Consider the following 24,588-nt stretch of genomic DNA (forward strand, 5'->3'; position numbering starts at 1 on the left):
TAAAGCAATTTCAAACATCCCATAGACATTTTCCTTCATTATCAGTTGTGTTTCTATGTTGTTGTTGTTAAAAACCCAGTGAAGTATTCACTAATGTTTTGTGATTATCTTATTTATATTTTTTTTAATGAAGAAACTTCAGTATATTTAAGTTGAGCTATCCTATGACTCCAACTGCTTTCTTTCTTGAAGAAGACGTTAGAGCCATGCTGGGGGTAGGATGGCCCATCCACAGACCCCAAAAGACCTGAAGCCCGACACCTTAATGACAACTGTGGCCAAAGTCTCAGAGAACCAGAGGCAACGAGTAGCCGACCCAGTCAGAGCCAGAGGCTGAGAACAGGTCCACAGGGCACTAAGTAGGGTGTGGATACTGGCCAGTGCCCAGAGGGGCAACCCCCACCATCCATAACCATGTTCCAAAGGAGCCACGGTTCAGCCAGACCCAGGCCCAGCCACGCACACACCCAGACATCTGCACACACACCCAGGCTATTCACTAACTGCACAGGAGAATGTTTTTTGTTTCTTTTGTAAGTTGGTGTTGTTCCTACAAATTAGATTACAGTCGGTTTTATCAGGACGCGTCAGGCATGTGAACTCTTATTAGTCCCTGTAGTGTTTACTTAATTAGCAATGCTCATTGTTTCTACCACAAAATCCGAGTCTGTCAAAGTTTTAAGTGTATTATAAGACTGTGACACAAACCATGTAGCAGTATGACTCAGACCAAGTAGTGCTGATATATATCAATTTTAATAGAAGACCTGAAAAAAACCCTCTAATAACACTTTGTTTTAAAGAATTAACTCATACAGTGCACTTTACTACGTGACAGTCGTTGTCCCTGTGTAGAACACTCCTGTGCTTTATTTAAAAGCAGGTCCTAATGACATCATGGCTTGGTTTTGAGTATTAACTAACAAAATGATCAAATTCTTTATTTTTTAACATTAACATAAACCACTTTTGCTAAGAAGTCAAATGACACATTAGGCATGAAGCATACTACAGTTTTAAGTGGAAGAAACACTTTTTATTACATTGATAAAATAGATTTTAAGTTATAATCAAATATGTTGTGGTCACCAGTAGCATGCATCCTCCACATTCCCAGTCCTAATGGGTCAAATCCATGATGTGCACTTCCTTTAATGGGTCTCATGAGCTCTGAGATTCTTAGTTAGTGTATAATTAGGTTTTTATTACGTGGATTCGCAGCATATATTTGTAATAGAGTCACGTTTAAATTGAATAGTCTTATGTTTATGTGCTGATCATCTTGCAGCTGTTGCTCTAGATTGCTTCCAAAAAAGCTTTCAACCAACAAACATGAGTTAATAATGGCTACCTGGGTGGTTCAAGCTAGGGCTGGGCGATATGACCCAAAATTCATATCTCGATATTTTTTAGCTGGATGGCGATATAAGATATATATCTCGATTTTTTTTTTTTTTAAGCCATAAGTTAAGAACAAAAAGAGAGTTCTTAGTCACACTGTGTCCCAGATGTCACACGGGCACTTTTATTTACATACAGCGTAGATATTACTCAAAAATAAATTATCAGCATATATTAAATAATCATGGTCCATAAATAAAAGAAAACAATGTTGTTTTTGTGCATAACAAAAAGCTCACAATTGTGCAGTCAAAATGTAAACTAATAGACGCTGAGCATAATAACAAAGAGACAGATTTCACAGCTGCACCACGTCTCTGAACAGGTGCCGTTTGTGGTCGGTCCTTATACACACACAGTACGTATCACTCCGCGAGGCTCCTCCTCTGTAGCCGTAATTCTCCGACAATCCATCAAGCGGTGCAGCTCCGTAGCTTAGCAAAGTCATATTAAAACATTTTTTGACAGATTGCTGAGCGCTGTGTACCACATAAAATCGGTTCGCGGTCAGTAAGCACAACCAGAATTCATACATAAGGCGCACTGTCGATTTTTGAGAAAAGGAAAGGATTTTAGGCCGTGCAGCCCCTCTGGGCTGCATGTCGTTAGCGCGGTTAGCTCGCTAACACGTTGACGCCATCCAGCCCCACGCACGGTAACTCGCTAACGGAGATTTTCCGCTTTCATCTTGTCATTGCCTGCAGGTGAAGCTATGGGGGAGGCGGAGTTGTGTTCAGTGCAGGAGAGGCGAGGCCGAGTAACGTTGCGTAGAGACAAAAGTGGACGAAAGAGAGGCAAACCTGCGGCTCCACAAGTATAATTATAACGTAACATAGACTATATCGATATAAACGATATTGTCACATCTTATATCTCGTATGAAAATATATCGATATTTTTTAAAAACTCGATATATCGCCCAGCCCTAGTTCAAGCCTCATTTCCTTGTTAGTGCGAAACATCAAAACAGTCAGCACATGTAGCTCGGAAAGAAAGAAATATAGTGGGAAAAATCTCCACATCTGGAAATGCTATCACTTGCTTTTGCATGGAGTCCTCTTCCATGAAGACTTGATGTTATCTGCAGGTCAGTGCACTCTGAACTGGTTACTGTTTGTATAAATCCTACCATTAAGAATGTCTCTTTGCTCTGCAGAAAGCTTTGTTGGCAATGTAGTCAACATTTCAGAAACCAGGAGGTGTCTGAAAAAATGTGACATTGAAATACTTGAGCCAGATGATATAAATGATCACCATCCTCTAATATCTTCAGAAGTTGATTCTGTTCATCTGGACGTTTTCAGTGGGACAAACGTTTCGTCACTCATCCAGGTGACTTCTTCAGTCTCAGCTGACTGCAGGTTTCCCCAAAAACCCCAAAACACGCTGCGCCAAAAATGGGTCCGCCCCAAGGATCGGGTCCCCCGACACAACCAGAGTAACATAGTGTAGCTGCTAAGTGCAGGAGGATTGCCAGGATTTATATATCGGGGAAACCAAACAACCTCTGGCTACAACACAGAAGAGCCACCTCGTCAGGCCAGGACTCTGCAGTCTATTTACTCCTACAGGCCAGTGGACACTCTTTCAATGATGAGGATGTAACATCCAGGACAGGGAGGAATGCTGGTTTGAGCGCAGAGTCAAGGAGGCCATTTACGTGAAAAGGGAAAGACCATCTCTGAATCATGGAGGGGGCCTGAGGGCACATCTTTCACCATCTTACAATTCTGTGATTGCAGCCATTCCCCAACTCTCTGTGAATACTGTTTATAAGATTGAAACCTGCAGTCAGCTGAGACTGAAGAAGTCACCTGAATCAGTGACGAAACTTTTCTCCCACTGAAAACGTCCGGATGACTGAGCATGCATCAAGATATCCTCTAATATCTTCAGGCAAAAACAAACATATCATTGAAGAAGTTGCTTCTTCAAAAGATGGACAGAATACTTTGAGGTTCTTGAAATCTACTGAGAAATGTTAATTGACATATGAGGAAATTAGACTGCGCGACTTTAGTCAATTTGGTCCTCTGTGTTCACTCTGCTTTTACTATCAGCCAAGAATGAACCGAACACAGGCTAACAACCCCCATGAACAAGATGAAGACTAAATATGTTTGATAAAATAACATTAAGAGAACAGAATTTGTAATTAGTTTGGTGGTACTGAGTAGTATTACGTGTTTGCTAACAGGATTGCCCAAGCCTGGTCATCAGGAACAAATTCATTTGATTGATGCGTGCCGATGACAGAGTCTTGTTTAACTTCTTACAATTAAAAATGCATCTCAAACATCTGTGCTGCTATATCTCTTGGCACAGATTGTGTATGCTGTTAACTTCCAGTAACTATTACAAGCCTCTGTGACCCACCATTGCTGTTTATTGGAGTCAGCGGAGATGATTCACCTCTGACCTACTGACTGGCTAATATGTACTGACCTACACACTGGAACACTTGGAAACAACAAGACAACGTTGATGAACAGATAGCGTATTTATGAGATAAATTTGGTTTAGCTAGGGTCTCAACTTTATTTAATCTAGGAAAGGGGGGTTTAGCTCATTTCTGGGGGTGCTGAAGCCCCCCTAAAAATGAATCAAAGCACCCCCAAAGATTTCTTACTTTTTTTGACAATATTGCTGTTTGTGTGACACACTAGTAAAAATATAAAAACTATACTTGGTACTTGTACTTGGTTCAGTCATAATAATGTGACTAGAATAGAGCATTTTCACAAATCACTTCAGACCTTTCTGATTTCTCTCATTTTTTTTTTAACATTTTGAAAAAGTATGTTTACTTTTCAGATGTACAAGCTAAGAGAAGAGAGAAAGAGTTCTTTATGGAGCTGATGAATGCTGAAAATAAGAGATGAGGGATGACAGATGGAGGATAGTAAATGAGAGAGTGGAGTGCATTACTAAAGAAGAAGTGAGAGCAGATATGAAGAGGATGAAGAGGATGAAGAATAGAAAAGACCAGATAACATACCTGTGGACAGACAGTGGACTTTTTGACTGGATTGTTTAACACAGTCTTGGAAAATGGAAGGATGTCTGAGGAATACTGAAGTGTGCTAGTGCCGAGCTATAGTAACTACACAGGCATAAAGCTGATGGACGTAGTTGAAGCGAGGGTGAGAAGAGAGGGAGTGATCAGCAGCAGCTTCATGCTCAGAAGACAAAGATTGCTTTGGACTGTTGATAAATATAGAAAAGGCCAGAAACAGTTCCACTGTGTTGTGTCTTTGTCCTGGTCAGCTTGGATTGTGACAGGGAAACAAACCAAAGATACTTGGATAGTCTCTGCAACTGTTTCAGCTTTGTTTTGGGACTGTACTGCATTAGACTGACATAGCAAAATGCACCAAGCATTGTTTCTGACAGAACAACATGTTTTTGTGACCAAGCTGATAACCAAACATTACAGAGCAGAGATCGACCACTTCCAGCCACTAAGATAGCACAGCGCTGCTGTCACACTGACAGCCACTAATCGAAACAGACTGTGGCGCACCTCCAAACCAGTGTACTTTATGGGAGTTCTACAGGTTGTAAGGTGAGATAATATTTAGCCGAGGGTGGAAGAGACTTGTGGTGGGAGTTCTGGAGGTGCATCAGCCCAACTGTGGGAGAAATCCAGATGTTTGCCATGCAAAAACTCAGGCAGTCATTAATAACAAGTTTAAATTGGTCAGTCTAGGGCCTCCTTTGGAACCCCACCTCCTGTTCCCATAACTTCCTTTCACATTTTCTTTCTGGGAGGCAATGTTTAACCAAGCCATTCCCTAAGTCAAGAGTGCTACAACCCACTTAAAAACCACAGGCTCTCATGGGACTCACCCAAACTTAACTCTTCGCTCTAATCGTGATAAAAAGAAAGCATCCTAATACATACCAGCCCTCATGGCCTCACAAAAGGGCGAGGTTTGCCATCAGATCTTTTTTAAACTATGTGTTTGTTTGTTTTTAAATATTATTTTTATACCACTAGGTCAAGACAGCCATACCCCAAGGCATTCTCACGCTCCAACTCAACCTTCCAAAAATATAACAGGAAGTAGTGCGTTAGTCATGAAGACAGGGGTTAGTGAAAGGCAAGTAGAAGGTTGGTGAAACAGTGGGTCTAAAGGATTTTATTGCCATATTTGTCAGCATGTGTATCCCTCCATGCAGCATGCAGCAGTGCTTTCTCACCACTGCTGTACTTTTAGCAGTCTTCCAGATCCAGTTCCAGTTGTATAAATAACAGCAAAAGTAACTAGAAACCAGAATTGCACTGATGAATACCTGGTAGGCAAAACCTCCTTCTTGACCAATTGTTGCTTTGTATATTTCATGACCATGCACACCTCTGTACAAGGAGAATAAAAGTGTCTAAAGTTTTGTAGTAGTGTCTTAGGCCTTTTCCAGACCGCACAGCGATGTATGCCGACCTATATTCACTGTGTGTGTAGTGGTAATTCAATTCAATTCAAGTTTATTTATATAGCACCAAATCACAACAACAGTCGCCTCAAGGTGCTTTATATTGTACAGTAGATCGTACAATAATGGGGATAGGGTAGGTAGTAGTTTCTGTTACATAGGTAGTCCCTATGTTGCAGAAACATGTGTTTATTTATTGGAAAGAGGTTGTTTCTACATTGCTTAGCACTGTGTTTTACCTGTCTTTTAGCACTTACAGACAGGGGTTGTGTTGTGCTGATGGGCCAACATTACACCAAGAAAAAGGGTGAAATGTTTTTACACTGAAATGATGTAGCACCTCTGTTAAACCGTCATCTAACGTTGCTTTAAAAAGAAAACATTCCTACATTATCCTATAATAGATAATAGTGAAGAAAACAAATTAAGAAAAACATGGAAACACTGCTAAAATTCAATGTGTGGGCTAAAAATAATCCAGACAAATCTATAACCTATTTTAAAACCTTAAAACACTGAAGATGGTAGAACACCATAGACTTAATCAATGACAAGAATACTTTTGTATCTTGATATATTTTAAAACACATTCAATCACACATTCATGTTTCACAGCAGCTGTAGCTGAAGAAGATGCCCGTGCAGAATAATAAAAAGGAACGGGGCCAGCTGGACTGCAGAGGCTATTAATGTTTGCAGACAAGAGCAAAAGTGTGCCAAACTTTGAAATGTTAAATACAATAAATGTCTTGGCACAGTGGATGTGTTCTCTCGTCAGCGACGCTGGTCCACTATCTGACCGAGGTCTGAACATTTGTGCACATCTGTCTGTGGATGGAAGTCAGGGAAAAGAAGCTACTACATGAAATTATGATTTCAGTTGGGCTGACACAGAGCACAGCTGACTGCATGGATATCTTTCAGGCAGTTTTAATGGTGTATAAAATACTCTGTCTTAAAACACAAAATGCAGGAATAGAATCTGACATTGAGATCGTGAGGTGACTGGCACTGATGCCCTACAGCAAGAGGGCTTTGTGTTTAAACTAACTGGTTAGCTAGAGCATATTTGTGGAGTTTATAGGCTCTTCCACAGTCCAATGAGACACATGTTAAGTTGGAGCAGCTGTACCTCAGAAGGTAGAGCAGGTCTTTCTCTAATCAGACGGTTGGTGGTTTGATCCCTGCTGCTCCCAGTCAGAATGCCAAATATCCTAACTACTACTAACCCCAAGTTCCTTCCTGATATGTCCCATGCTCTGGGGGGCGGGGCTATGGCTTCCCACACCCTCTAGCACATAAGTGTCAAACTCATGTTTGACACTTATGTGCTTTTTTTTTTCTTTCAGTGGCTAATGACTTTTCTGCAATTCACAATTTTGTATCATCAAACACACAAACTGTAGAATTAGGTTTTAAATATAAACACAAAGTAGCATCAGGACAGCAAACATATCACAAAAGCCAAGTTTTGTTGGTGTTACACAAACAGTCTACATGTGGGTGGTGCTGTCCAAAAGCTTCGTCAGGTCCGTCCATTTAGTTACACATGTAAGAGGGATCCTGGAGATTCAGCGGGTTTGAGAACAAATCAGTTAATATGAACCTACGAGAGTCAAACTGTTACATTTTAGTTATCAAAGATTCATGATTTAAACATACTTCAACCATGTTGGTCAAATAAGAAATGCTTTGCCTTTCTGATTGAAATATCCCAGCATGTCATCAAGTTTCTGAATGCATAAAAAAAGACCAGTGTTTTACTGGCCTGGTAACAAAGATCATTTTATTACTTAAATAATATGAGGAGTAACATAGTGTATAATAGAGGAGCCAATACTTGTAGTTAGATTTATTTTTATTCATATTTTCAGGAGATAAAAAGTCTACACAATGCTGAGGAGGAAAGCCATTAACTCAGGGAAGCTGACCATTAATCTGGGAAGGGTTAAAGGCCATTTCCAACAATTGCATCTCATTCTGCAGTGAGAACAATTATTCACAAGTGGATAATATTCAAAATCACTGAGCCAGGGTTTGATGTCACAGCAAATTCACATGAAGAAACTGTAAACAAACACAAAAAAACAAAACAAAAAATTATTTGGTCTGCTTGTTCTGTTTTGCAGCCACATAGTCATTGAAGCAGTCATGAGCTTTTCTAATACTGCAGCAGGACAATGACCACAAAACAGAAAATATCAAACAGAATGGTTAAAAAAACAGAAAAGAAAGTGTTGCAATGGCCCAGTCGAAGTCCAGACCATGTCGTGAAAGCTATGGTGGGCCTTAGCAGACCTGTACATAAACACTGAACTGAACCAACGCTGTAAACAAGAGTAGGCCAAAGTCCCTCCACAACAATGTGATGAGGAGACTGATAAAGTCACACAGAAAACATCTTCTTCAAGTGGTTCTCCAAGGTACTGAGTTCATGGAGTGTACTTAGCTTTTCATACGCCATTACTCCAGTTTGGCATCGTTTTTGGTAAATTATTAAAATGCGTTGTTGTTTCAGGATCTTTTGAAATAAGTGCAGAAAGTTCAGTGTTCCAGAAACAAACACACACAGGCTTTTCTTTTTTTTTTGCCTTTGCTTGTTCAACAAACCTAAAACCCAAGTTGGGAATAACAGGTATCACAATAGTGATTAACAGCTGTCTCTGTTAAGCCGAGCTCTGTGTGCGCTCATATAAACATGGGACTTTTGCACGTCATATGACTCTTCCGCATAAAGTGATCTCTTGGGTTTTTCCCCAATCGAATCACAAATGTTACCAGATGATGATGATAAATATAAAGAATATACAAAATGTAAGTTAAATGCAACATTTTTATTGACATGATGAGAGAATAATGCTGCAGAAAGTTATTAATGTGGTGTTTTATTGCACAGAGTGCTTCAATTAATATTAATTCGAGTTAGTAACTTTAGCTCTAACTGCGCCCTTAGTGCTGCTTTTTATATTGACATTGACAGCTGCACATTGGAGCTCTGAAGATTTCATTTGGACATATTTAAATACTAACTATATTAACTATACGCTAATAAAAGAGATGTGTAAATCGCCTTAATTTGTCAGCAGATCAAAATGAAATTATTTTAATGACTGAAGAGGTATTCTTGATGTGTGTACAATGTTCAATGAGCTGCAACTCCGGTAGAGTAGAATCACTTCTCAAATCTAAAATCAAACCCTCTGCAAAGGACCAGATGATTTCTTATGTCCTGATAAGCAAAACCTGTGAACCAGCAGCTACTCCAGAAAGAAATTATACTCTAGCTTTAATTCTCAATGTCAGGTGAACTTGTCATTATGGCAAAAAATAAATAAATAAAAGAATTAGCCAAAGGCTTGCCTGATATGTGACCTTGTGGATGCAATACTAACAACAGACAAAATGAAACCCGGTTTAAAAATATAATATTTTGCCATAATTTAGAAATGTGGCTGTGAATATGATATTCTTATCATTAGAAAGGAAGAAATCTAGGACCTTACCTGTTACACATAGAAGCTGACAAGTTTCTGTGTCTGTTCAAGCAGTTTTAAATTTAAAAAATATGTTGTGCTTTACTTCAGGAAGTAGTTAAGTGACTTTAGAGACAGCAGGTTCTTGAGAATTTAGCTATGACACACCTGCCGTCATGTTTATAAGCACCATACTATACACTATACACCATAGGACTTCCAAGCTCAATGTATACACATTGAAAAAAACTTTACCAATCTCACTGCAGGACAGGTAACTTGTACCAGTGGTTTGCTTAATAATCATTTTGCCGGTGGTTTTCGATTATTCTCAGAGAATTTCAGACTTCATCTGGTGATGAAGGCGTTGCAATACTGTTGAAAGCTAAAGAACAATTCAATGTATTTGCCTTGAGGTCAGTTTATTCAAGACACTGAGGCTCATTAAGCACATCTCCATCATGAATATAACAGAACATGAACATTGGGGCATCATCTCATAAAACCGAGTCTTCACATGTCCAGCGTCCTCACGGTGTCATCAGAGAGCACTGAAATTACGACTTATGAGTCAAACTCTGGATCACAATCTATCTTTGATCTACATTTTAGACTTCATAGTATTAGGAGTGTGGAGAGCAGAAGCAGAGGCCGATTACTGTCCCGGGGTGCAGCGGTGACTCTTGTAGGTGCCCAGATGTCGGAAGCTGCGCCCACACTGCTGACAGCGGTAGGGTGTGGCCCCGCTGTGAATCCTCTGGTGGGTGTACAAGTTTCCCAGTTCTTTAAAGCGCCGTCCGCACTGAGGACATGCGTATGGACTCTCACCAGTGTGCACCCGTTGGTGTCTCTTGAGTCCTGACAGCACAGAGAAACCTTTCCCACACTGAGGGCAAGGAAACGGGCTCTGGGCACCGCTGTGAATTAGCCTGTGGCTTTTTAAGCGGGCTGCATGGCGAAATCTCTCCCCGCACTCTGGACACACAAAGGGTTTTTCTCCAGTATGGATGCGCTGGTGCTGCCGCAGGTTGCCGAGGTAGTTGAAGCGGCGGCCACAGTCCCCACATTCATACCCCCCCTCAATTTTTATCTCCTTTTTTATAGGACCCCCTCCTTGACTGATGCTTGCAACAGACCCAAATTGTGTGCTTCCCTCATTTTGGCTCCCACCAGCCCTCCTGGAATCACCACTGCTATCTCCCATGGAGGGTGTAGTGGAGGACGTGGACTGGAGTGCCTGGAGAGCCAGGGCTCCAGCAGAGTCTGAGTGTATTAGTTTTATGTGCTCCTCCAGAAAGAAAGAGTCAGGGCAGAAGGTTCCACACATTGAGCAGATGTAGGTGTGACTGGATAACTGCTGGTCTGAAACAAAGACAGTTAAATTTACAATGATGAATAACACAGCAGTAGGGAATAAATTGCATTACAGTCTGAAAGTGCTGTAACTAAGTTTACGGATATAATTCCTCCACTGTTATCGTCTTCGATGACATGTTCCAACATAGAGGAGAGCAGCTACCTGAGCTCCCCCAGATCTAGTTGTTAATAGTGTTGCATCCTCACTGGATATGACTTTGGATACTGTAACTACTCTAAGAAGAAAGTCTCAAATCAGAAGTGCTCTAATGGGGTGATATGGTCCTATAAGGTGGGTGGCTGCAGCTCAGGTGGTAGAGCGGGTCACCTACAAACCAGAAGGTTGTTGGTTCAATCCAGTCTGCATGCCAAATATCCTTGTGCAAGATACTAAGTAAGGGTGAACGTTAGACACAAACTATGCTGTTAAAAACAATATAGAAAAAGTGCTTGTGTGAATGAACCAGTCCACTGACTGATGAGATGTATGTGAGGAGCAGGGTTCTGGATTTAACAGGGAGCCAATGAAGGGAAGCCAATAAAGGAGAAATCTGCTCTCTTTCTAGTCCCTGTCAGTACTCTTGCTGCAGCATTTTGGATTAACTGAAGGCTTTTCAGGGAGTTTTAGGACATCCTGATAATAACGAATTACAGTCGTCCAGCCTAATAAATGCATGTCACTCTGAGACAGAATATTTCTAATTTTAGAGATTTTGCACAAATGGATGAAAGCAGTCCTACATATATGCACTGAAGGACATATCATAGTCAAAAATGACTCCAAGATTTCTAATGCCATGTGATGATCCTGAGCTCTGTCTATCCATGGAGCCAGATAACACACACCAGTTACTTAAACTGCAGGAAAGTCTTAAAAACAAAGACCTAGATGTCCTCTAACTTCCTGCTCCTAAATTCAGATAAACTGAGGTCATTGCACTAAAAATGTTAGAGATATGATATCTAACCAGATCTTTAACCTGGGTGCCATTGCTTTGGCCTGCATTAATAGTGTGAGGAATTTAGGAGTCATTTTTTTAACAGGATATTCTCAATGCACTACTGTAATGAATTATTATCACGTTCCCCCAAAAACTCCCTAAAAAGCCTTCAGTTGATCTAAAATACTGCAGTGACAGCACTGACAGGGACTAGAAAGAGAGAGCAGCTTTCTGCTATATTGGCTTCCCTTCATTGGCTCCCTGTTAAATCTAGAATTACATTGAAAATCCTGCTCCTTACAAACAAGGTTTATAATAATTTGCCCTATTCTATATTCTTCTTCTTCTCTTGGCTCTTGATGGAGGCGGTCACACTTTCTCCTTCTCCCTCTCCCTTGTCTTTCCTGCTTGGCTTCTCATGTCTATTGTATAGTCTCGCTTATTCTCTAACCCTAAGAGAGTCTCCCAGACTGGTTCTCTAAAAACCTAAAGAAGAATTATGGATTTGATCAACTGGTCCCTTAATGAAACTGACACCTTCCTGGGCTTGGGAGAGCCTGATTGTCCTGCGGCGACGTTTGCTGACGGCTACTCGATGGTAAGTTGCGTCGTGTGTCTGGCGACACTCTCGATGGAGGACAGTGAACGACATCTACCAATTCGGAACCACGATAACAGAGTTCTGGCTGATTGGACCTGGCTTACTGAAGAACAAGAAGCGGCTACAGCTGTTCAAAATCCCACAAGGCTGGCCGACATGATAGACGATGGACAGGGCTGTGAGTACTCAGACTGTGTTTTTGAATGCTATATGGATAAGATCTTGGAGAAGCTCATGGCTCTGCTATATGGATAACATCTTGAAGAAGAACAACACGAATTGAGAGACCTGGTGACCAGTGACAGACATTAGACCAACTGTAAAATTGGAAGCAGTTTGTTCGCACTAACCAAAACAACTACCATCTTCATCTCATGGCGCCAGCTGGATACTCAAGGCAAAAGCTGATGGGAATAACAATCCTCCTTTGGATAACAAGACTGTGTTGTGACTTTCTCCCTCCTCATTCAAGGCCACCCGCGTCGACCGAAGATTGTTGACTTTTGTCTAACTGGGTGAAGGGACACTTTCTCTCGGCTGAACACGGAACACACACACACTCATACGCACACATATGCATGTACACTGACACAGACCTACAATCACCCCCCTCCTCCAAATGCCTTCGAAGCTTATGTCTTCTATGTAGTGAGATGTGCTGATTCATGTGCTGAGGTGTTTTTTTCTGTTCTCAAACTGATCTCCCTGTTTGAGTTATTTTTTCTCCTCGTCTTTCCTCATGTTATGCATTTTCCATTGTTCTCCAAAAGTTGATTCTGTTCATCTGGACGTAGCATTTTCAGTCTCAGCTGACTGCAGCTTTCAATCTTATAAACAGTACATTTGCATGATGACTGAAACCAGCCCACTGAAGGAACAATGAGCTGGGAGGTCAGTTCCTTAATCTTAATTATGCAAATTTTCATGACCATTGATCAATGAACTGAACTTCAGGTAAGAAGTTATGACCTGCAGTCTATCTAGGTCAGATATAAACCAAGTTTAGGTGGAGTTTATTTTCCTTGTGCTGACTTTTTACTGTCAGTTACAATAACTCGTACTGCATACTAGCTAGCATGACGGAGTTTCTATACAGCTGGGTGGTGCTATGATGTTACTGATAGTGAACTTTATTTTATTCATAAGGTTAGTTAGTAGGATTGCCCACCATGCCGTATAAAACGGAATCGTCACGTATTCAGAGAAAATATCAAGCGTTTCGTATTGAGCTGAAAAGGAACACAGTTTGTCCTGTACTTTAGCTAGAATGAAAAAAAGACACAAAGCTGGAGTCATTCTGAATCTTTACGCTGTCAGCTGCCTTTTCTTCTCTCATTCAATCATGAAACTGATCAATGATCAGCTGATCGGTATTTCTGATGCAAGTCCCGTCTCTCCTTTGTTTATCTCTGACTTTGCGCCAGAAAGAGGAAACCAGCGGATGTCGCGCTAAACAACAGCAGCACGTTTAAGCTTGATCAGCTGTTGTTAGAATTTATTTAATATTAATTTCTAGTATCAGCTGTTGTTTGCTGGAGCCACAGCTGTAAAGCTGCTGGTCATGATATCGGTTTGGATATGTGGTGAGAGGGAAACATGAAGATGAAACCAGGAGACGTCCTTACTGAATCATCAGAGCTGAGCAGGTGATGGAGAAACAGGTTTACCTTTTAGGTGACATGAATGAGTTGAAGGGAAGTTATGAACTGTTTCTGAGAGACAAATAACACCAGGATCCTTTTTTATGTAGCTGACAGCTGGTAACTGTGCAGGGGCGGGTCTAGGAAAGTTTTGCCAGGGGGCCAGGTAGGGCATTAACAGGGAGAGGGGGGCACAAAGACATACTTTCTTATTTTCATTTAAAATATCTAGTTTTTATTAAATAATTATCTGAAGCTTAAACCAAAGTTTTTATCTGATGTAAAATGTATAGAAATCAAACATATACCAACAAGACTGTACATCACTGTCACCACAGCGTTTGTTTTCATGCAGTGAATTAAAAAATAAATGGCCGGGCCAGCGGTGCACATTGCAAATTAGCTCGCATAGACACATTAGTTGTACCGCTTCTTAATGACGGTATCTTAGCTAACAACCCCAACTACCAGATTCAACTTGTAATTGGCTAAAAATCACTTAGCCTACTGGTGAGAGGGACGTTGCTAGCTGTCAGTTTTTTCAAGCGATGTTGAAATTTCCACATTCTGACACTTCAAATGTTTCAGGAGCTGTCCGCTCAGCGCAGCAACTGTTAATATAGAGTGTTATTAAATTTATTGCTAATGCAATTATATGGCACATTGACTTCTGAGGAAATTTTAGATGGCACTCGTCATCAAAAAGGTTGCCTACCCCTGCTCTAGGACAACAGGACACACATGCTGTTTGGTTTCTGTGGCTTGATGGACCTCCAACCAAAGGCTGCAAAACTGAGTTGTGCATTATGTGAATGAGTGTTCAAAGGAGCTTACAAAGAAAAGCGGCTGGACTTCTTTAAGTTGCTTGAAGACGTTTCACCTCTCACCCGTCTTCAAGCAACTTAAAGAAGTCCAGACGCTTTTCTTTGCAAGCTCCTTTGACTACAATGACCTGGATGACTGAGAACCTTCACAGACATGTGAATGAGTGGTATTTGGTGTGTTAGCCGGCCTATTCCTGTTAGCTGCAACCATAAGAAAACATCTCAGGCAGTATGAAGCGTTTCCGTTGCAGTTCATGTAATGTGGTGGCTGTAGCTCTTGAGGTAGAGCAGGTCACCTACTGATTGGAAGGTTGGTGGTTAGATCCCTGGCTCCTCCAGTCTGCATGCCAAGTATCCTTGGGTAAGATACTCACCCCAAGTTGCTCTCCGATGCATCCATCGGAGTGTGAATGTAGTTAGAAAAGCACTCAGTTTAGAGTCAGTGCTTGTGAGAATGGGTGTGAGTGGGTGAATGTGACATGTTGTATAGAGTGCTTTGAGTACTCCGGGAGAGTAGAAAAGCGCTATATAAGAATCAGTCCATTTACCATTTGTGGAGAAGGCCTTTTTGGTTACCACAACAGCAAAGGAGATTCTGTCAAACGCAGCCATGAATCTGTGCAAATGGGACAAAATCACCAGATCTGAGAGTTATGTGGACAGACAGTGCACACAAATGAGGTGGTCGTGGAAATGTCAGAATCAGAATCAGTTTTATTGACCACGTATGTGCGCGCGTATACAAAGACAACAACAACACGTATGGTGCAGAGAGCAAAAATGTTGGAATGAAATTATGGGATAAATAAGGGATGGATAAGTAATTACATACAAAAGAACAAAACAGTGTATGCAGTACGCTTTGATTTCAGCAGGTATGGTCCTGTACTATGACTGGTACAGGACTATGTGAATGTAGTAAGTATTCATCAAAGTGATGGCCTATAGAAAGACGCTGTCTTCTTGTTTTGGCATACAGTGCTCTGTAGCGCCTACCAGCACCAATGACTTTTTCTGCAGACCTCATTGTCCGTTGTAGTCTGGTCTTGGCCTGTTTGGTGGCTGATCCAAGCCCTACAATAATGGATGAGCAGAGAACAGACTGGATTATAGACTGGATCAACAGTTCCTGAGGCGAGACTGTGGATCCCAGAAACCTGAAGGTTTCCACAGCAGACACAGTGCTTTTGAGTAAGGTGAGGGGGGATAATGGAGAGTCCACAACTAGGGCTGGGCCATATCATACCGTTCACGGTAATACCGGTATAATGTTGGGCAAAAATAAGAAAATGACGCATGTGCAGTGCCTTTGTTTTCATACGCACATGGCGGAAAAAGCATGGCGGCGACGGAAAATGAGAAGGGCGAAAGCGGATCGTTGAATGAAACGGATGAACCAGAATTGGTTTGTAAAAATGCTGCAACTTCAGTGGTGTGGAACTGGTTAAGCTTTCATCCGTCAGATACACAACAAAGCACTATTTTGTCAAATGTTTTAGTACGACTTTGCTAAGCTACGAAGCCGCACTGCTTGATGGACTGTCGGAGCATTACGGCTATCGTAGGCGGAGCCTTGCGGAGTGATACGTACTGTGCTTCAACATAATGTTACCGTATTGTGTGTGCATAACCTCTTTTTAACTTTAGTGGATATTATACATGGTTATGCTGAGGATAAGTCGGCCAATTTCCACTGGAAATGCCTTTTGGTTAAACTGTCAAGAAGGAATTTGCATTTGCAATGTTAAATGTTTATATAACTTTAATGCACATAAAAAACAGCTGCTTGTTTAAGTGAAAATACACTGATGGTTTTTTTTTTGCACTAATAAAGTTGTGGAGTTGTAAAGTATTTTGTTTAGTGTCAATCATATCGTCAGTTATATCGTTATCGCAAATTTTCAAATGTATATGGTGATAAATATTTTTGGTCATAGTGCCCTGCTCTAGAACTGGGCGATATGACCCAAAATTCATATCTCGATATTTTAGTTTTAAAGCCATAAGGTAAGAACAAAAACAGAGTTCTTTTTGCTGTGTCCCAGATGTCACACAGGCACTTTTATTAACATAGAGCGTAGATGTACATGAAGAAATTACTCAAAAATAAATTATGAGCATTTATTAAATAATAATGTTCCATAAATAAAAGAAAACTGTTTTTGTGCATAACAAAAAGCTCACAATTGTGCAGTCAAAATGTAAACTGACAGACGCTGAGCATAATAACAGACAGATTTCACAGCTGCTCTGTTCCCAAGTTCTACTGCGTGACTGACAGCCTTGAGTTTGAAATCCGCTTCATAACCACGTCTCTGAACAGGTGCCATTTATGGTCCTTATACACAGTACGGTAATATCACGTTGAAGCACAGTACGTAACACTCCGCGAGGCTCCTCGGTAGCCGTAATGCTCCAACAATTCATCAAGCGGTGCAGCTCCGTAGCTTAGCAAAGTCGTACTGAAACATTTGACAGATTGCTGAGCGCTGTGTACCACATAAAATTGGTTTGCGGTCATCAAGCACTACCAGAATTCATACATAAGGCGCGCTGTCAATTTATGAGAAAATGAAAGGATTTTAGGCCATGCTAGGCCATGGTGTTAGGCGGTTAGCTCGCTAACATGTTGACGCTGTCCACCCCCACGCACGGGGCGATCCGCGGTAACTCGTTAACGGAGATTTGCCGTGTCCATCTTGTCATTGCCTGCAGGCGAAGCTATGGGGGAGGAGGGGGAGTGGTGTTCAGTGAAGGAGAGGCGAGGCCGAGTAACGTTGCGTAGAGACAAAAGTGGATGAAAGAGAGGCAAACTTGCGGCTCCACAAGAATAGTTATAACGTAACATGGACTATATCGATATAAACGATATTGTCATATCTTATATGTCGTATGAAAATATATCAATATTTTTAAAAAACTCGATATATCGCCCAGTCCTACCCTGCTCTATCCACAGCCTCTCTAGTTTTGAGCGTATTCAGTTCTGTTACTCTGACTGCACCACAGGGCCAGGTGTTGAACCCCACATCTGGTAAATGGAGTGGTTATTATACAGCGCTTTTCTACTCTGAGTGCTCAGATAGAGTAGAAAAGCACTCAAAGCTCAAAGCGCTTTATACAACTAATTCTTTCACCCAATCAAACCCACATCCACCCCACACAAGCACGTTTTCTAAGTCGTTAAGTGCTTACTATCTAACAGTCATACACATTCATACACATTCATACACATTCATACTGTGATGAATGCATCGGAGAGCGTCCATTCTTGATGAGTCCTGAACTTTGAGGTGTTAACTACTTTACTTGAGGTAGAGGCCATGTTGAATTCACGACCTCTTTCTTATGTGTACAGTGATGCATCAGAGGTCCATTTAGGGGAGACTCACTTCTGTTCTGCCAAAGACTACACTTTGCCCATCTCAGACGATCAACGCAAGCTGGGGGGACATTGGTCGAGGATGAGTATGGGTAGAGATTCTTAACCAGCTTATGGAGCCACTGGCAGTGACAACTTGACAGACGGCTCTGAAGTGAACTGCTCTGGATTTGCTCTGAAGTGTTGAAAGTGGGAGATGTTGTCTTGACTGGAGACAATAACTGACCCTCCCAAACCTGGAGGATCGGGAGAATAGCATTTTTTTCCAGGGAGCGATAAACGCATTTGTTCATGTAATGTTCGCACTTGTGAGGAAGTTTGCTGAAGAGACCTGTTCGGCTATCACATCCATTAGAGATGTAAGGTAGCTGGATACTGATGAACAACTGCTGATGGGGGGGTGGGGGGGGGGGGGGGATGTTGTGAATTGAAATTAAATGACACTTTATGATATTGGGTTCAGCTGATTCAGCTTATTCTTCTTGTCATTTATTACAGTGAATATATAAACTGCAGCTATGTTTAAACTGCTAGTGACAATTATTTTTGCTTTATTTTGAAAGGTATAGACAGGAAGTGTTTTTATTTTGAAATGCAGGGAATTATCCTAGTGCTGCTGCTAGCCTCTTGCTGATGTTATGAAGGTTATGTGCAGAATATGAAAGTTATGTATCCCTTGCTATTTGTCAACATCAGCAATTTCACCAAGTAAATATTTAGTTTGAAATTGTCGGTTTCAGTCGTTATTTGAAACGTCCACCACACAACATGCCTTGAGTTGATTATTGTTGTGAACTGGCACTTAAAGGTGGGTGATTTAGCCTTGAAATTAAATCACAGTGTTTCAAATAAATTCACGATAACATTTATGACGTAAACACTAAACAAAATTTCATCGCCGAGCGCAGCAACCAGGCAGCTGCATTTATTAGTGTGCACAAAATGAAAGTTATTTTCTTATCAAAGTTTCTGTCACTGATGACAGACAACCTATCTATGTGTCACCACCAGTATTAAAGTTCAGCTGTATACACTGACCTGGTATTGCAATATGCCACTTGTAATTGTATGCAATAAGTACGGGGTTTTAAAATAATTCGCTACATTCGCACCTGCCTCAGGCCTGTCTGTGCAGTCCTCCAAAGGATTCCCTTCCTCCCCTGGAGAGCTCTGAGGCTCCATAGAGAAGTCGCAAGGCTGGGCACGTGACAGCGGAGTCTGTGCTTGCTCAGGTATCGACCCCTCCCTCGTGGTCGAGTCATCTTCATTCCCATCATTCTCTGTCTCAGTGGTGCAGGCGTTCTCATGATCAGGCTCCTTTATAACTGTGGCACAATAGCAGAAAAATCAGGGTTAATATTAATGTTCTACAAGCCAGTGGTTACCATATAAATAGACTGATACAACAGATCAAATCAATATAAAGACTTATTACTTGCAAAACTGTCCAGATCTAAAATGTTGATATATTATTGGATATTTTTGAACAATTAAGTTCAAAATACAAAACATGAATTTGCAGAAAAGTAAAAGTCAACAATGGAAATCAAATTTATCATGAAGTGTATGAATACATTATTGTATTACATTTTTATGCTGTTCATAAAAAGGTAATGATTGTGCTTGATGGTGATGTCCTGGAGTCAGGTGGTCTGCCAGCACCACTTACCTAACCCCATAGAGGCCTGTATAGGGTTAGGGTAAGTAAGTGGCCCCCAAATCACATGACTGATTTAAAATGACACAACCTCGCAGTGTCTCATTTCAACTTTTGTCCAAAGTGTGAACCAATATGTACCAGTTTTTTTATTTTGCTGACAGACAAAGCAAAATGAGACTTATGATAAATGATTTACACGATGCTTTCCATGAATGCATCGTCACATTTAGTGCAATAAGAAAAGGTAAAAATGGGATTTTCTAAAGAACGCCGTCACAAGCAGAAAGTGCTTGTGAGAAAAACAAAGGAAAAACAAACATGTCACTCCCCATTTCTGTAGGAAAATGCACCACACCAACCAGGGGAAGAGTGAGCGTGATGGTAAAAGATTTGTGACACTCTGCTTATTTGGAGTGTGTAGTTAGTGTGTAGTTAGTGTGTAGTGTAGTCATTATTTTCTTTTGTGCATCCAAACAGTGAGCCAACTGTTGAATGTCACAGACGCTGGTAAAAAAATCTACCAAAGACAGTTTGCAATATAAACACTGTCCCCACGTGGACAACAGGAGGATGCACCCTGAACGTGCTGGGCTTGTGATGTCATTAGTTATTTTGTTTTAGCAGCAAACTGCAAAAACACATAATTTGTTCCCATTTTAACACTACAAAAAAAAGTGCCAAAAATGGTCACTATGTGCACAGAAGAGTTCATGAGAGGTTCGCGTGTGAAACGCATGCTCAGTCATGCTTTAGGACGCATTTGGAGTTGGAGAGCCTTGGATGCCCTTCAACAAGCCTGGAGAACTACTTCAAGCACTTATACGTTTCTATATTGTGGTAAACACGTACTTGGCTCTGTAGTCATATTAGTCATCAAGTTATAAGTAAATAAGCATTATTTATGACTACGTCTATGTGTGTTTACCTTTCAGGTCTGAAGTGTATTCCATTGGTGCCATCCATTCATATTCATACATTCGCTTGCTACCGGAAGGGAGCATGCTGAAGATGTCATCTGTGGTGGACTCGGAATCTACGTGCATAGACACGGTCCCGGCCATCCCGCTGTCCGACCACAAGTTGAGGGAATGCGGGTCTGGCCCTTGGCGCACCTCCCTGTCACCGGCCTGGTCGCTCTGGTCTCCGTCCATTTCAGCACATCCTCTCGAGTTCTTGTCTTTCATCAGATAGTGACAAATGGCGTCTATATTTTCCTTCTTCACACCAGACATGAGCGCTTTGGCTCTCCGTGGGTCGATATTGTTGTGCTTGGCTCCAGAGCTGAAGTCATGTTTCTTGAAGCCAGCCTCTGCAGGCGGCTCTACGCTCGCCACGCCAGGAAATGCGTCCCTACCATCCCGCTGAACTGTATCCAGTTGTGCTTTTAACATTTCGATTTCTTCGCTTTTCTCGCGAAGTTCCATTTTCAATACTCTTATCCGGATGCTGACCATTTTACGGATCTCGGACAACGCAGTCTCCAGCACTACGGTGATGTTTCTCCCGAGGTGCTCAGTGATGTCGCTAACCGAGCAGAGAAGCTCTTCGTCGGGTTCCAGCTCCACGAAATCACCGTCAGCTGCACTTACTGACCCGGGAGGCTCCATGAAGACGCCGTGGGCTTCAGGAGACAGGCTCGCTTCAGTGAAACTGTGGTTTCGTTTGCGACTCATAGATTATTTGGATGGAGCGCTCGGTTTTCTTCAGTTTGGGTAGCTGGAAGCTATTTAGCAAGCTAATGTTTGGATGGTGCTGAGAGACGGTCGGATTGTTAGGTTTGCCTCACTTAACGTGACTGTTACCGGAAATGTATTTTCAAAATAAAAGCATTTCGTGCCGAATAGCTGTCTGGATGTAGGCTCATTACCCATTTTGTTTCGAAATGAGTGAATGGAAGTATTGTTTTCGACACGTGGTACTTGACAGACACAGAACAGAGCTGCAGCAATATCAGAGTTTGGGTCATTCTTACTATTCGGTGCCATTTGAGTCCTAATGACATAATATGGTATATTTAGTGTAAAACTTGTCTAATGCTTATTTCTAAACCATTTTCTTGTATGTTTAACCCCCCTCTACCATAGAACACATTGATATATACACAGGATAAATACATTAAAAGTAAATTACTTTTATTTTAGCACAAGTCACTAAAGTACTATGTCCCCAGTCATGCTTGCTCGACTTCAGTTACAAATATAACTTAAAAAAAAAAAAAAAAATCTAAATTTTTCATCATTTCTGGATTGGCTTATTTCTAATGTTCCTCATCAAATGTTCTTTTTTTATTATTAATGCATGTTTAATACTTAAAATCTTTAAAAAATGTTGTGTCCCTGAATCAACTGTCACCCCTGTTACTCTGATAAGAATTCCATAGAACACATCACCTGATTATTCTTTTAGTCACATGACACTCCCGGATGTAACATATTTTGGAGGGAAAACTTTCAAGAAGAAGACGAGTAAGTACCACTCTTTAATCAACCCTTTTTTCAATGTTTTAGCAAGATTTTGTAATGTGGCAAAGCATAACACGTCCAACCTGTTACGCTTATTAATAGTGGAAACAATTTTTTTTTTGTAATTTTTATAATATGGCTAATAAACATGTTAAAAATGGTTCTTAGTGGTCACCATGTACTAGCTTGTTGTTCATCATGCTAGTAGTAATGGCTAAGTTTAGCATAAAATCTCCCCCCTGTTACCGTCACCCCTGTTATTGCTATGCACTGTAACATGAAATTTCCTTGCAGATTTTAAAAAGGGACATTGTAGCTTTTAGAAAATGTAAATATTACTATAACTGTGTATTCAAAACAGTTATTAATAGAAAATTGAATGTCCTGTAACAGGGTGGACATTTGGCACGTCATGGGTAAAGACTTTGATTTTAAAAAATATTATAATATAATATCCTTAGCTGGACCAATACATTTTTCTTATAGGTTGAAAATCCCTCTTTTAGATGAAATGTTAAAATAATTCAAAATTTTGTATTTTTTGATGACGAGTGATCACACTGAAATGGCACCGAATAGTAGGAATGACTCGTTTACATGAATTACTATAAGCCAAAAGCATGCACCAGAAAACGAATGCACTGCACTCAGTGAAAATAGGAATGGAACTGATCTTATATTTATTTCACACATAACTATACCATATAAAATCTATTTGAAAACAAAAGACATATCAGTGCATCAGTATATTTGCTGTCTCTATATAAACATCTGTATACTTATTTGTACATAATCTGTTCATAACTATTCCCACCTGTTATCCCCCCACTCTGTATATAATCTGCTCCTGTTGCACTTACTGCTCTTGCACTTCTGATTAGATGCAAACTGTATTTTACTATCCCGTATTTATACATGTGTATTTATACAATACAGTTGAATCCTAATATCATTAGATACATAAAAACAACGTCTTATAAAAACAAAACGCTAGTGACTCTATCAATGTTATTATTGATGGACTGAATTTACAAGTTTTGCTGTTTTCCTGTTGGATTATTATTGTTATCAGCATGAAAGACACATAAGTGTGTCGGTGGCCAAGGCGTGCCTGTTCTCTCCTCAGTCTCTCTCCTCTCAAAGATCAGAACAAAATCAGTGTTAGCTTAGAGTAGGTTAATTAGATAAGTATAATTCAAGTCATTTGATTATTATGTGATTATTATTATTACTTGGTTTGTTGTTTGCTTTGCTCCTGCTAAATTGCTTTACTAAAACAATCTTCAGAAAGTCTAAATTGTGGACATTCCCTTTTTAAAAATCTGAGTATTAGCCTTTAAATAAACAGTATCACCTTGGAGCTTAGTTTTCCAAGCCACTAAATTGAATCCACCAAGTCCACCTATGTAGAAGGGAGCTTCTGCAACAGTGTGGCTGGTGAAATACTGGGCCTGCAAAGCTATTCATGACCACTGGGTTTTTATCAGAGTAGGCAGGGTAGACATCTGGAGGATAGAGGCAGTTAGAACTGGGGGAGTCCCCTCACCCAGCAGCTCCATCTAACTTCTTCAAAGACTACTGGGTACCGGTAATACTCACAGGAGCAAACATTAGGATTTCTTAAACAAAGAGCCGATTCAGATTTCCAGTATTGGGGTGCTGGCTCTACAGATTAACAATGCTTTTCAAAGCTTTTAATCAGCTCAGAAACACAGGCCTACATCATATTTTTAAAAAGTAAATTTTACTTTAAAATAAAAGCACATCTGAAATTAAGGGAGAACTGTATATATCTACAGGATGATTAAAAATGAATTATGTATTAGCAAAAAAGCTGTTTATATGTTGTACATTTAGCCAACGATGTTTTTTCATTGATATGTTAATATTAAAGTATCTGTCTACCCTCTCTGTTTTAAAATGCAATAGATGCCCTTATCTGTTTAACGTGGAGAAGGGCATCTATACAAGTAGTTGTATGTTGAAATGCAGGGTTAAAGTGGACATGAAACTCCACATGTGTGAAGACTATTTGAAGCGTGGAGCCCTGCTCTCAAAAACTGGATTTAGGGAATAAGTGCTTAAAGTTAGAATTTTTAGAATATGTTTAGCACCATCTTGTGCCAGTACTAAGCATGACAATTACCCCAGCCTACGCAGCAGCAGAGCAGCCCACCAGACCCCCGACCGGGCCAGCCTGCAGCCCCAGAGAGGCGAAGGGGGGTGGGGGGCATGATGCCAATGACCGTTTGCCAGACAACAGCTGGTGTCAGCTCAACCCCTCCCAAGAACCCTCATACAGAGTGCAGGAGTAGAGTGCAAATGGCCAGAAGCAGCAGGTAGTGGCTGAATCTGTGATGATGTCGTGAAGCAATACAGAGGGTATACTGGCGCCTACAGCGAGCAGGAGAGTG

General features: G+C 40.8%; 1 protein-coding gene across 1 annotated transcript; it reads right to left on the reverse strand.

The window, feature by feature from the left end:
• Window positions 1–7,644: 7,644 nt before the first annotated feature.
• Window positions 7,645–21,570, reverse strand: znf16l (zinc finger protein 16 like). Its single transcript, XM_085443576.1, has 3 exons — window positions 20,638–21,570; window positions 19,165–19,377; window positions 7,645–10,670 (listed from the first exon to the last, which is right to left on the reverse strand). Exons 1-3 carry the CDS (start codon window positions 21,383–21,385, stop codon window positions 9,964–9,966), a joined length of 1,668 nt encoding a protein of 555 aa, XP_085299702.1. The 5' UTR covers window positions 21,386–21,570; the 3' UTR covers window positions 7,645–9,963.
• Window positions 21,571–24,588: the final 3,018 nt, after the last annotated feature.

This window comes from Copadichromis virginalis, linkage group LG3 (assembly GCF_057382275.1).
Source record: "Copadichromis virginalis isolate Kocher_CV1m ecotype Utaka linkage group LG3, C_Virginalis_male_GT1.1, whole genome shotgun sequence".
Taxonomy (NCBI): domain Eukaryota; kingdom Metazoa; phylum Chordata; class Actinopteri; order Cichliformes; family Cichlidae; genus Copadichromis; species Copadichromis virginalis.

Bases quoted from the DNA above. Each gene is read 5' to 3' on its own strand.
- znf16l (XM_085443576.1), bottom strand. From the start codon at position 21,385: ATGAGTCGCAAACGAAACCACAGTTTCACTGAAGCGAGCCTGTCTCCT. The intron at 19,378-20,637 runs GTAAACACACAT...ATTGTGCCACAG, and splicing joins ATACACTTCAGACCTGAAAG to TTATAAAGGAGCCTGATCAT. The intron at 10,671-19,164 runs GTGCGAATGTAG...TCTTTGTTTCAG, and splicing joins CACAGACAGGCCTGAGGCAG to ACCAGCAGTTATCCAGTCAC.